The sequence below is a fragment of the Danio aesculapii genome, chromosome 5 (assembly GCF_903798145.1).
Source record: "Danio aesculapii chromosome 5, fDanAes4.1, whole genome shotgun sequence".
NCBI lineage: Eukaryota > Metazoa > Chordata > Actinopteri > Cypriniformes > Danionidae > Danio > Danio aesculapii.
The window spans coordinates 45473971-45488543 of record NC_079439.1 but is presented as its reverse complement, the minus strand read 5'-3'; the positions used below and the strand labels follow the sequence as shown (position 1 = coordinate 45488543).

Sequence of the window (14573 nt, the reverse complement as noted above, 5' to 3'; positions counted from 1 at the left end):
CCCTTTTGCATGAATTACTTCAGCAATGTGTACAGTGGGCCAGGATGAAGAATAATCCCTCAATGTCTACGAGCCTTTCAATCAAGAAAGGGGCGAGGGATGACAGGACAGTGTTTAGTGCTGGAGGGGAGATGATACCATTGCTAAAAGTGTAACCTGTGTGAGGTCTTAGGAGGGAATATATATCAGAGCTCTCTGACAGGCATTTGGAAGTTGGTGCAGAAGCAGCTGAGAGAGAGGCTCAAAAAAAATGAGAGCTGCCAGCTTATCAGAAAATTGAAAGTGTTGTGCTACAAATTTACACATTTCAGTATATTATGTGCCCATTAAAGGTGTCTATTATGTCATCATCCAAGGTTAGTAGGATGGACACCTCCATCATTAGGAAAAGGTTGAGCCAAGTTGTTTCTCAGACACATGCCTCTTTGGCAAGAATGCGATTCAGCTTCCTTTGAAGTCTATCCAATCTTGGATACAGTACAAGCAGGAAAAAGCCAGTCATGTCTAATAAAATCAAGGGGCAAATAAAGTAAGATGTGCAGGAGTGACCATCAGCACTGGGTGCATATGGAAGGTGCCACAGGAGGTTGACCAAGTCAAAAGACTGCAACACAAGGAGATAATGGGAGAAGTGCAATGCAGCAGAGCTGGGGGCCAGCATAGTTTTAGTTAAAAGCCACAAGGAAGCAATGGATGTCCATGGTGGAAGAGGCCTCATGAGTGGAACAGGATCCCTGCTTTATCAAAGCAGTTTCCCAGGGCAAGCAATGAGCATCACCCTGGTGGGACGACACCATTAACATGGTTGGACCACAACCATTCTTCCTGTAGAAGTTGGGTGTAGAATCTTCGTGGGAAAGTCTGCAATGCAGCTTCTCCGATCCGCTGGTACAACTGGGAGATGTCTGAGAAATGCAATTAAGGGGCTGGCAGAGAAGGCAAGTTACTGGATGTGTCTACAAAGTAGGGACAAGAATTGGAGCTCAGGCCCCCATTAGGAGCAGCTGCAGGGACTGACATAAAGATGTCCCCACCCTCATGGAGATGTGCTGGTTAACATCAGTGAGCAGTGGTACCAGCTGGTGAACCTGTTGCTGACTCTAAAATGCACTGAAAGAGGTGTTGCATGGTGTAATGTTAAGCAGGATACTGCCTGTGTATCTTGATAGATAGATAGATAGATAGATAGATAGATAGATAGATAGATAGATAGATAGATAGATAGATAGATAGATAGATAGATAGATAGATAGATAGATAGATAGATAGATAGATAGATAGATAGATAGATAGATAGATAGATAGATAGATAGATAGATAGATAGATAGATAGATAGATAGATAGATGGATAGATAGATAGATAGATGAGTTTTTAAATGATTTAATTTTTGGTAATGATATCAAAACTGATTGAACTATACCAGAATTGCTGAATATGTGGATAATGAAAAATCTTTCTGTCCTGAACATCCCTGAACTGGTTTATTCTGAAACCCTAAACACATACATTACCTTAATTACTTGCTAATTGTCTTGTGACAAAGTTTCTCTTTTCATATAAACACTTGGATTTCCCGGTACAGATGAAGGAAGCTTTAACACGAAACAAAAACGAATGGTCACATCAGTGGCCTGACCTCGGCAGTATAAAATAAAGCTGCATGAAATTATTCATAATATCATCTCACCAGACATTTGAAAGGTCATCTCACATCACACACAAAATGAGAACTGCTGCAGCTTTCATTGCTCGTGGCTGTTTCCTTGTGGTGGAGGTGAAAGGTGAGTTTACTCTCAAATAAATCAAGTTTCATGCTTGTTTTTTCACATTTAAATAATCTTCGCATAGTGTGAATTTGGAATACAGTGATCTGAATGAATGGACTGTTTCAGGCAAAATACCGGATCTGAAAAACAGATGTTTGTGTGCTGATAAAGGAGCAAACAATGTCTATCTAAAGACAATCGAGAAGATTCAAATCATCCATCCAAGTCCTTCTTGTAAAAGAACATGTACATGCACATGTGTTTTTTGTGTGCATGTCTGTACGTGCACATTCAAATGTACGGTATGTGTGTGTAAGTGTTTGTATACTTTCAAAACACGTGTTTCAACCTACCCTCCCACTGTCACCCATTGTTTAGCTAGCTGTATTAGCATGGTGCTTTGGAGGTTGATACACCATTCTTTACTAGAGAAACTACAGTTTGACCTGATAAAACTCATACAACATCATCTAAAACGGCAGAGGTACCAAACAAAATATTATCTTGTTTTTTTGTTTTTTTACTTATACCTAAGAATTCGATTTTCTGTTGTAGTTTCTGGAGAGATTGCAAGACTGACTGGAATATCGCCATGTGTGATTGTTAAGGAAACCTGAGGAAACTGAAATTGTTACATGATCCCTATCTTATCCCTGATTCATGGAATTGGTAGTGTTGCAACTCTCCCTGTGTTTCAACTATACCCAGTCTCCCCTACCATCTGAATTTCAGCAAAAAAAAATTGCATTTTTCTCAGCCTCCTATTTTTATGTCGAGTTATTTAACTTTAAAGACATTGAAAATTCTTAAAACTCTTTTCCATAAAACTAAAAAATTACTGAACCTACACACAGGAGTCTAATAAAAGCACTTAATTTTGAAGAAAATTTCAGATGGCTTAGAGCAGGGCAGGGGTGTCCACACTCGGTCCTGTAGGGCCAGAGTCCTGCAATGTTTAGTTCCAACCCCAATCAGACACACCTGGGTTAGCTATCCAAGCTCATACTAGTCTTTCAAGAAACATCCATGCAGGTGTGTTTAGGCAAGTTTGAGCTAAAATCTGCAGGACACTGGCTCTCCAGGACCAAGTTTGGACACCCCTGGCTTAGAGGTTTTTGCATATGATCTCTTCAAATGTAATCAAAGCACTAGATTTCTGTCAAGTTCAAGATTAAACAAACCCTAATCCTAACTGTAACAAACACAGATTTATCTTTAAAGCTTTTAATTTACACTTGATAAACACAGATGTGTTGAAAAAAAGGAACTGTTGAGATCATTGTAAATCCTGTGTATTTTCCCATCTGCAAATAAAGCATGAAGTACAATATCTGTTTCACTTGACTGACTACATTGCAAACATGTATCAGAATCAGAATCAGTTTTATTGCCAAGTGTGTTTCACACACACACACAAGGAATTTGTTTTGGCTACAGAAGCTTCCAGTGTACATAAAGTAACAAGTGACAACACAAAATAAATATGAAAAAAAAAAAGATAAACATTAAACAGATGCGGTTAGTCAAGAAACCTGGATGTTGAGTTGTATGTACAGATTGTTATAAATATACAGGTTATAAGGTGCTGTGTACAAGTGCGTATGATAAAGTACATCTATTTAGCAGAGACTCGAGTTGAAAAATAAATAAACAATCATATCAACAAAATGCAACAATTTGTAGGTGGTAAAACAAGTCCTGTGCAGTTCATCTAACATATCATATGCAAATAATTTTAAAAATATACATTTTATGAGGGAAAATGTGGAGGAAATCTTTTAGAATATCTTGAAAATGGTTAAAAAAAAAGTCTTGCCTGGGGAGTTCATGTAGGAACGTCATTTCACCAACAGGTAACGTCAGTTCAAGTTCTTTAAATGGGATTTTGTGCCTCAATTGAATGGTACCACAATGTACCCAGTTTATTGTTCAGTAATAAACAGAACATGCCATTCATGTGTTAATCCCACTAAAGGTATCATCAAAACAAGGAATAGTACATGTCTGATAAAAGGCACTTTACTTTAAAACCTAACCACAGGTCATAAAAGTTGCTTGCACACACTGCCTACAAAGTGTGTAGTGTGTGACCTACACAGTTCCATTCGGAAGGACTCATAAGCCTTAATCATTTCTAAAGTGTTTACCCTCTTGAGTGACACTTTGGAAGTGATTAAGGCATAGGAATGAGTCCTTCTGAATGGAATAGTGCGGGCTCAACGGGTCCATGAGTTGTACCCTTTGAATTTCTTTATTCGAAAGGACTCTTCAAGTTTTCAGCTATTCAGTTTGGAAGGACATTTGAATATGGCTGCCATGGTTGTTTTCACTCTGAAGTGAACTTTTTCACCACTTTGAAACAATTTAACAAATTGAAAAACCCATGCTGGCATCACCCGCTGGTAAAAATGCAGCTCAAACAAGACTCAAACAACATGAAATTAAAATTGTCCATCATTTTCCAGCTCAACCAGTAGCGGGAGATTTGGCCATAGCTACAGGCAGGCTGAGCCAGAGGGTGTTTAGCTGGTGTGGGATCATTATGGCAGATGCCACACGGGTGAAGAAAATGCTGGCATGCACGGGATAAATCAACAGGGTGAAACAAAATTATACACTGACAGCGCTATTAAAAGAAACGTTTAGATTTCAACCAAGACTCAAAACTAGCAGAGTTTCTTCTCAACAGACAAACAAAATTTAAACTTTCATGACGCATTCTAAAATAATCTGAGAATAAGAATAATCTGAAAAGGGAATGTGCACAGGGTTGCCTGGAAAAAGTTTTTTTTTTCACTAGGTGACATCAGAAACTAATTCATCTTTATATTAATTATATAACAACAATAAAACCCTTTCCTTTTCCTTTGGCCTGATTTGTGCCTGATTCCTTGAGCTGCCATTGTGGAATGAACCACCACAACAATGAAACAAATAATGAAAAAATATGTATAAAGCACAATACTTTAACACACATAGAAGTTAGAGTTAGTTAGTTATTTCTGTCTTGAACATCTTGAATGACATATTTACTTCTATTTTCTCTTTCTTTGAAAAGTATAAGAAAAGCTCACATTGCCTCTTTGGGGTAAAACAGAACATTTCTCAGAAGCACTTTGCTCTGGAGGAAGTCTCAGGTCACATGTGACTGTTGTGAGGTCGAAATGCTGCAGGAAGCACAACAAACACAACATCCTTGAATTATATTTTATCCTCCTGATCACTGCACTAAAAATATTAATAGCGGTGCACTGCAACTTTGATGCAAAACCTGCTTGTTAATCTTGTGATGTGAAGGTTTCACTTTTAATAAACACTAATCAGTGCCTAATGAAAACAGATTTAGTTTCATCTGTTTGGTCTTTGATTATTAAGGATTTATTTGAAGTTAAAATTGAGAAGATATTTTAAAATTAAGGAGAAAAAAAAAAACTGGATTTTAATACGTGCTTTGAAATTACCTCCAGCTCACTAGGTTTTGCAATACAAAGGAACAAGTAAAACCCCTTAATCAGGGGAAGCCCATGTCCCTACAGAGGGACTCACACATTCACTTCTCGCTGGACTGTTCAAATTAGGTAAGAACCAAGACTTTTGTATCACTGCGACTAAAACGTCCTTATAACAAGAGGAATAAAGATTTCAAACACTCTGAGTAGCAAAGTCTGTTAAATAATAATAATAATAATAATAATAATAATGATAATGTATTACATTTAATAATAATAGTAATAGTAATAATAATTATTATTGTTGTTAATAATATTACATAATTAGTTTTGTACATCCATTGTACTGAAACAAACAAACTTTTAAGTTCTTCAGTGTAGGGGTGGGCTGGTATGACTTGGCAAAATTATGCCAACTAATGATGTCATTGTCATGTAAAAAAGAAAGGTAATTCCCAGGGAGCCATACAGTACATTATAAAGCTCACATTCACATTCTTTCACAGCTAGTATACCACATCTTGATCAAACATGAGACGCACCATCTTTCTCCTGTCCTTGGTCTTCCTGATCTGCTTGGCTTCTACTGAGGGTAAGACCTTTTTCACACCTGATTCTTGGCATGAGGCTTATACCTGTACCAGCTTTATGAATGCAAAGTTGAGTGCTCATTTACATTTCCGAAGATGCTTCATGCTTCCTGACCACATACTGGAATGCAAGTAGTATTTAATGATGAATCAAAGTACCCCAAACCATATGTAGTTTCATTAGATTAGATTTAGATGTACTATTACAATTTTGAATGACATTTTGTTGCAGTTATTGATATAAATGAATTGCTTATATGCATATTTGATGTGTAATTAATTAATATATTTATTTAAAAAATATTTTAGCATATTTGAACAGACACATATTCCCATTCATGCTCAGTATCCAAAACAATCTACATTAGCAATTTGTGGGGAAAAAAATCCAAGAATACGTGTAATATTCAATAATATTTATTAGCCAACTAATGCATTAAATTACTTTATAAAAACACTTTTTAAAAATTCATTCATTCATTTTCTTTTCGGCTTAGTCCCTTTATTAATCCGGGGTCGCCACAGCGGAATGAACCGCCAACTCATCCAGCATTTGTTTTACACAGCGGATGCCCTTTCAGCCGCAACCCATCACTGAGAAACACATAAACACATACATACACTACGGAAAATTTTGCCTACCCAATTCACCTGCACTGCATGTCTTTGGACTGTGGGGGAAACCGGAGCACCCGGAGGAAACCTGTTTAAAAATTTAAAGGAAAAAAATTGCTACTTGTATTTGAGAGATGTGGCCACATGTATAATAAAACCGGAAACGTTTAATCTTTTGTCTACATAATATTCTATTCATGAAGAAAACAACAATAAATCATTCTAAATTATATTTATTTTTGTACTTTTTGGAATGTAATAAAATGCAGTTTTTTTTGGTGTTGCAAGTTTTCTGTGAGGGTTGTGTTTAGGTGACAGAATACAGTTTGTACAGTATAAAGACCATAACGTCTTGTGGAAAGTCCCCAAAAAATGGAGACTCTGTGTGTGCTTGTGGGTGTGAGGTGTGTGTAAAGGGTGGGAGGTGGTCAACTAATAAAGTTCTAATACTTTACTCTTAGGAAAAACATTGGCAAAGGATAGAATCTCATATTTAACTTTTTTTACTATAAATATTTCTACCTGTAGGCCAGCGGATGTTCTCCATCAAGCGATGCCTGTGCACCAGAACATATGAACATCTGCGGCCTGGAAACATCAAGGACTGGAAAGTGCACAACCCAAGTCCACTTTGTGATGTTACTGAGATTGTGTAACGCAATTATTTTTTACTCAAAATAGTTTTATGATGTTTACAGATATTGAACGAGTGTATTCTAATTGCTGTATATTTTGCCCACAGTGTGGTTTTGAAGAAACCTCAAGTATCTGTCTGCGTGAATCCTGAATCAAAATTAGGACGACGACTAAAAAAGCAATAATATGTTCACTTCTGGGCAGCTGAGCACCAAGTACAAACCAAATCATTCCTTCAGATGAATATGACATGAGTTGTGCATTTGTATCTCGGTTCAAATAAAAAGCAGACATTTTTTATTAAAACATGTTAATGTTAGGATAGAAAATGTCATCACACACATTCGTATACCTTTACTTTATTTTTAATAATAAAAATGTAAAGCTTTTCAAATTGTTGTAATTAAATGAAGAATTATTGAAAAAGGAGAGACTTGAAAGGAAGGAATTAAACCGTTAGATCATTCTGTAGTTTCACTTAAGTTTGCATGATGTCATTATTCCTGTTAATTTGCCCTGTTACTGTTGGCCATTGTTATACATGTTTCCAAGTTTTCGTTTTTCGTCAAGTGCCGTTTTCATTTTAATGATGTTCCTTTTCATGTTAGTTTGTTAAGTTTTATAATATATGATTTTATGTCAAAAAAGATGGTTTCATTAAGAGGTTTTAGGCATTCAGAAACATTCAAAACTTTTTTCAGGGAATCTGGTCAAGCTGACACTGTATAATTGTCTTGCTTAGTTTTTTTGTAGAAAAAAAAAGTGTAAAAATGTTGTACATTAGGCCTGATTTTATATATATATATATATATATATATATATATATATATATATATATATATATATATATATATATATATATATATATATATATATATATATATATATAATATATATATATATATAAACTAACACATATCATTATTACTTTTTATTTAGTTTTATTTATATACTGAGAAACTGTATCTTAAGAGTTTAGCATTTTGCTCTAAAGCAGTCTCAATCAAATTGAATAAACAATGAACATGAAATCCAAAACGTCGTATGTGGTTTACTCTCTATTTCTCTGTTAAATGGTGCATAACTCTTTAATACAACCTGTAAAATCTGATCATAATGTTCTCTACGGGTGAAGATGATTTGAAAAACGCCTGCCACACCGTTATTCAAAACGTTGCATCATCAAACATAAATGCACCATGTTACTAGAAAGGTTGCGTTTTCTTGTAAATTGTGCCTTACGGTTACACAATTACTTTTTGTTTTGGTTTTGTTATACAGTACATAAGAAACAATCCAGCTTATCTTGTTGGATTATGCCCCCTACTGGACATAACTGATTTAAAAAAGCCATGCGTTACAGTAAATGCAGTTTGTTCTGTAGAATATAGAAAAAATCTTAAGGGGGCTAATAATATTGATCTTAAAATGGATTTAAAACTTTAAAAATTTATTTATTTTAGCCGAAATAAAACTAGTCAAAACAAGACTTTCCCCAGAAGAAAAAATATATTATAGGAAATACTGTGAAATATTTCTGGCTCTGTTAAGCATTAGTTGGAAAATATTTGGAAAAAAAACCCAAAAACATTTAATGCGTATTTATAGAGTCTTGTCGTCTTTTCATTTTTAAAAATGAATAACTAGAACACTTATGAACACATGCCATTTATGCCATATTAGAACAGAAGATGGCAGTGATAGCTAAATAACATCCAGGTTTTTGAGCGTAATGTTTACGATTTTGTATGTAGATTTACATATTTGTAATATCAATGTAATATCTGTATGTTTTAAATAATCTGATTTCATAATAATGTTATGAAATGCTTCATTTTAATATTTTGAAACTGAATATACTGTACTGTATGTATACATTTGCATGAGCCAGGAGTTAAAAACCTTGTTGTTCACTGTCAGTAGGTGCTATTGATACATTAATAATTAAGAATCAATAATTATTTTTACTATTTACGTACTCATTTGTACGTTTCAAAAACAACACAGCCATTTCGTCAGGTACTTTATGCAGTTTTTGGTTAACAAGTTCACTCCCCATAATTGTTTGCTGCTGTCATTTATATATTATGTTTAGGTGTTTGCCATTTGTGTTCTTGTATATGCTTTTTGTGTTTGGGGTTTCATTGCATCTAGATTTTGCATTGTGAGTGCATTGTGAGTATTTGTTTATCCTACTAAGGAAGTCAATGGTTACAGGTTTACAACTTTAATCAAAATATCTTCTTTTAGGATACCTATATTTGCTGACCAGCTTTTTGCTGGCTTCTCCCAAAAGATAATAGGATGATGTACAAGAAGCATCATTGTTGAAAATAATATTTGTTATCTTTTATTTACATTTCAACTGAGTGAAATTTTCAAAATGATTCATCCCCTTCTCAATAATCAATAGAAAAGTCTTTTTCGGCTATTACAGCAATCAATCGATTTATATAAGGGCTGACCAGCTTTTTAGTGAAAATAGCAGTCGTTGTCGTGCTTAAATGTCTACTGGTGCCCAGGGCCAAATTTCTTTGCAGACTGCCATATGATGTTGCTCTTTTTTGATCGTGCCATTTTGTCACCTTGGAGTTATAAGGTTCTACCTGCGTTCTGAATGATTTTGAGATAATGAGCTTTAAAGGTTTTGCATTCCATAGCAGACATTATGTGTGTAACATTTGTTTTTTAAATAAAAAGTCTTAAAATGTAAACAACTTATAAAAAAACATCCCATAATGTAAATAAGTTGTCACTTAATAAGAATAAGTCAATAACTCAATTTTGACAAAAATGTCAGATAAAACCTAAGGTGACAATTTACTGTGATTAGTTCCCTGGACCACAGGCTGAAAAACACCCCCCGGTTGCCACCACGTTTGACAGTGGAGATGGTGTTCTTAGAGTTGAAGGCTTCTCCTTTTTTTTTCTTTTACACCAAATGAAGGCTACATCATTAATTACATTTTCTTTTGTCTGACCTTAAAACAGAAGACCAGAAGTCTTCTTTGTTCAGAGAAGCATTTGAGAAGTGGTCTCCTCCCTTGGTCTGCATAGGTGGAACGCAGTGTTCGTTGGACTGTCTGCCTTGAGATGTTGCTACCAGCAGAGCCCAAATTCATCAGGATGACAATTTTGGCTTCCGACCACATCCTCTGGGTTCTTTTACAATGTGGAATGTCTTGTAGTTTTTTAGTAATACTTTGCACTGTAGCCACTGGACCTCCAAATAATTTAGATATGGCCTTATAGCTCTTTCCTGACTTGTGAGCAGCCACAATATGCAGCAACAGGTCCTCACTGAGCTCCTATGTATTAGCCATGACTGTCCACAAACCAACAGCAGAGAGCTTCTTTGGATTTTCCAATAGACTGTAACAGTTTGCAAAGGGGATAGGGATGATATTGGAATATGCCACTTTTTGGTCAAAGGTAAATAAAAGCTGCAAAATATTATTTTCCACAATGATGGCTCTTGTACATTGTCTTGTTATTTTTTGGGAGAAGCCTCTGTTAAAAAAAAAAAAACCTTGCTGGTTGAACAAAAGTGTTTAATGAAAGTATAAATAATTTTGAACAACTGAAACCTAAACATGAATGTTTATGTAATTTAGAACAGACACTTTAGTGGCTAATTCGTACGAATCAGCGGGGTTAGGCGTGGCACCTAACCCCACCCCTAAACCAAACCGTCATTGGCGGATGAGCAAATCGTACTAAATTGTACGAATTAGATCGTACGCATTCGTCCAAATTAGCCACTAAATCAAAAAGTTACGAATTGCCGTGAGATTGTGTTGGCCATTTCATATAAGTTTTTTAACATTAAGTATTTCCTTTTATGTCCCAGTCTGCATGTGCTTTATATTGATTGATAATACACATGAGATGATGATTATTGGGGTAAACATTCAGGATACAACTCCAAAAAAGGTTATATCATCACTATTGAAATGGACAGTGGCTCCTAACATTCACAAAAACATTCTTGCGTGATGATGTTACATGCCTTTTTAGGAAATGCCTCCTGGAAAGCATTTGCATTTAAAGGGACACACACAAAGGGTGTGTTTTTGCTCACACCAAAAAAATAGCTAATCTGACAAGCTAGATTAAATAATGTAGCAAATAATTAAATAAATGAAATAATGAAATAAACTTCATTAATAAATTTATTGATGAAAAACAATTGAAAATACTATTTAAATAAACCAGAGCCCCAATAAATTGTAAAGATAAAAACATAATGTATACAAAATGCAAATTTAGGACATGACTATGTTACATTCATACAGTGTTACATTCAGTCTAGTTCAATACATTTTGTTGGCTGTACCACAGTGTTAGTGTCTAAGCAGGCACTGAAAATGCAGTGAAATGAATGAGTATTACCTGTGACTGGAAAGACAAAAGTAGTTCAAAGGTTGTAGTGGACTTTATTTGGGTTGAAGTAACAAGACAAGCTGCATGTCATAATGATGACATCACAAATAGGAGTGTGAAAATAGGATAATTATTTTAAGAAACACCCCAAAAAAACCTTTATTAAGGTTCCTGATGAGTAATTTGTGAAGTATGAGTCATAATAGTACACTGTAGAAATGAGTGGAGCCTTGTGTGGTCTGAATCCACTGAATGCGCCCCCGCGAGGCCTTAAAGCCTGAAGTATCTATTCGCGATCGGAAAGTGGAACAAAAACCTCAGTGCATATGTAGATGTTCTCAGGCCTATACATCCCACGTAAATAATCCGTTATTGGCCTTATTAAACCACTCGGATGGTGCTGTGGACACTGTGTTTAAAGTTTGGATCAAGCGATTTAATGTCACAAAACCCCCCTTGTTATTACCAATAATTCCAGTTGCTTTAATTTTCCAGCCACCCCCCATATTTTAATAAAAAGATATAATTAAAGATAGTTAATAAGTTAATATGTAAATAGTGACCAAAAGCAAAAAGCTGAACTAAACTAGAATGTTTATGTTTTAATACAGTGGTGCTTCTTTATTCTAAGGCTAGTGACTTTAAAAGTACAAAAAACATTAGAACGGTTTATTTTTAGATTGCCTGTAATGTCATGCAGTGTGCTGAAAGTGTCCTGAGGTCCTATTGTGTTGATTCAAACGCAAGCGTTTAAACCAAGAAGAGGATCCTTGTTCAGTTAAAGCTAAAAGGTTAATGGGGTTTAGCTTAATATGACAAAAACAACTGATGAGGAACAGAAAAGTGAAGACGGAGCAGACATCAAATATGTATGTTAAGAATACTCAGAATTTGTGAAGAAGTAATCGGAATAAGTGAAGTAAGGTTTAACGCTTTAACAACTACAAAATAAAAAAATAAAATTAATTCTGCATTTCTGCTAGGATGTTGGTTGTACATAGTTTATATAAAAATGTGAATGGCACATTAAAACATCTTGAAATGTTTTTATTAATTACTTTGTTTGCTTACAAACTATACACTAGTTTTGGTATGTTTGACTATTTTTTGTTTGTTTCCCCCCCTAAATATGAGTTGCATGTACAACAAAAAACATATTCTTAGTTGCCACTTAATTTTCCCATAATTTTATTGATGAATTATATATTTCCATAAATATTTGTTTTACAAAAACATGTTTTAGTATTAGTGAACATTAGTATTATTAAGTGTGTATTATGGCTTGTAACAACAGTTTTGAGCTGCAAAACAGATAAAATCTTGTGTTTCTCTTACTGGGATCTACATTCTGAAATACATGTGTGAAAATGTTTATATTTCTGGCTCACGAATGCTCAAAAACACATAGGCAAAAAGGTTACTTTAAAGGTCATGTGTGAACTCGAATACTTATTTATTTGACTTACAGATTACCAGAACAAAAGTGTGTTATTCATTTATATTTATTTATTTAAAACTGAAATCCTAACTTGAGATTAGTAATTCTTAGCCTTGTAAAAAGAAAGAAAGAAAGAAAGAAAGAAAGAAAAAAGAAAGAAAGAAAGAAAAAGAAAGAAAGAAAGAAAGAAAAAGAAAGAAAGAAAGAAAAAAGAAAGAAGTAAAGAAAAAAGAAATTAAGAAAGAAAGAAATAAAGAAAGAAAAAAGAAATTAAGAGAAAGAAAGAAGGAAGGAAAGAAGGAAAGAAAGAAAAAAGAAATTAAGAAAGAAAAAAGAAAGAAAGAAAGAAAGAAAAAAGAAAGAGAAAGAAAAAAGAAAGAAAGAAAGGGCATCACGGTGGCACAGTGGGTAGCATGATCCCCTCATAGCAAGAAGGTCGCTGGTTCAAGCCTCGGCTGGGTCAGCTGCATTTCTGTGTGGAGTTTGCATGTTCTCCCCGCATTCGTGTGGGTTTCCTCCGGGTGCTCCGGTTTCCCCCAAAATCCAGACATGCGGTACAGGTGAATTGAATAGGCTAAATTGTCTGTAGTGTATGTGTGTGCATGAGTGTGTATGGATGTTTCCCAGTGATGGGTTGCAGCTGGAAGGGCATCCACTGTGTAAAACATATGCTGAATAAGTTGGCGGTTCATTCCACGGTGGCGACCCCCGATTGAAGGGACTAAGCCGAAAAAAAAAATGAATGAATGAAAGAAGGAAAGAAAAAAGGAAGAAAGAAAGAAAAAGAAAAAAAGAAAAGCTATATGTTTTAAGCTTTTTTCTGTTTGAAAGTGCTTCAGTTTTTTGCAGAATATCCAGATTTTTTTTCCAGGTATTCACTCTTTTCCAGGTATTCAGATGTGTTTTTGTAGTTATTTATGGTAATTTGCTGATGAATGCTGGCAGAGCTAATAGGATGCTCTTGATTTACGGTAATCCAGCGCCTGCTTATAGAGCTGTCTGAAAATAGACAAAATCTTCAGCTCGACAAATGCAGCATTTTCTGTTCCCTTATTTTGCAATTTCTGTCTGTCCAACAAAGCACTCATGTTTACCATCAAACTATTTTAGCAAACAAGTTTTCGGCAAAATTGTCACCCAGTGCTTATTTATTCAGCACACTAAAACCCCCGTCTTAAAACTGGAACTTCATTTTAATACTTGAGTCTTTGCTTTTTTTATCTTCATGAAGGCCCGTTATACTATGTAAATATACAGTATACAGATACTTGTTTGTATTAAATGTTGTTCTGGTACTAATCTATGCGTTGTGTTTTAGATCAAGAAATTTCGATTGTACGTACTTAAACTTTGACGAGTTACATTTGACGCATTACATTAGGAATCAACCTTAACCCAAAGTTTTGTTATGTCTTCATTAAATGTCAGATGACGTTAAATTCGTATAGAGCAAATCTGGAGGAGCAGAAGCACCACAAAATAGGTTAGTCAAACCACTTTGGCTCTGTGATGATGAGGAAACACAGCCTTTCTCTGCCTCTCTCAAGGACCAAAACCCATGACTGAAAGTTACATTTAAATCCTTTCAAGAGAAAGGAAACCAGATAGCAAAGTGAAAGTTCTTGTTTACAGATAATTTCTAAGACTGCTTTATCAGGATAAGGAACGTTTTCAAACTGAAGAAGAAAACAAAA

At 34.9% G+C, this 14573-nt stretch overlaps 1 protein-coding gene across 1 annotated transcript; it reads left to right on the top strand.

Moving 5' to 3' along the window:
• The first annotated feature begins 5732 nt into the window (after positions 1 to 5732).
• On the top strand, positions 5733 to 7841 carry LOC130228568 (C-X-C motif chemokine 11). The gene is made up of 3 exons (XM_056456999.1): positions 5733 to 5809; positions 6951 to 7074; positions 7165 to 7841. Exons 1-3 carry the CDS (start codon positions 5749 to 5751, stop codon positions 7241 to 7243), a joined length of 264 nt encoding a protein of 87 aa, XP_056312974.1. The 5' UTR covers positions 5733 to 5748; the 3' UTR covers positions 7244 to 7841.
• The last annotated feature ends 6732 nt before the right edge of the window (positions 7842 to 14573 follow it).

Coding starts and splice junctions, on each gene's coding strand:
- LOC130228568 (XM_056456999.1), top strand. CDS start 5,749: ATGAGACGCACCATCTTTCTCCTGTCCTTGGTCTTCCTGATCTGCTTG. Junction 5,810..6,950: donor CTGCTTGGCTTCTACTGAGG/GTAAGACCTTTT, acceptor TTCTACCTGTAG/GCCAGCGGATGTTCTCCATC. Junction 7,075..7,164: donor TGTGATGTTACTGAGATTGT/GTAACGCAATTA, acceptor TTTTGCCCACAG/TGTGGTTTTGAAGAAACCTC.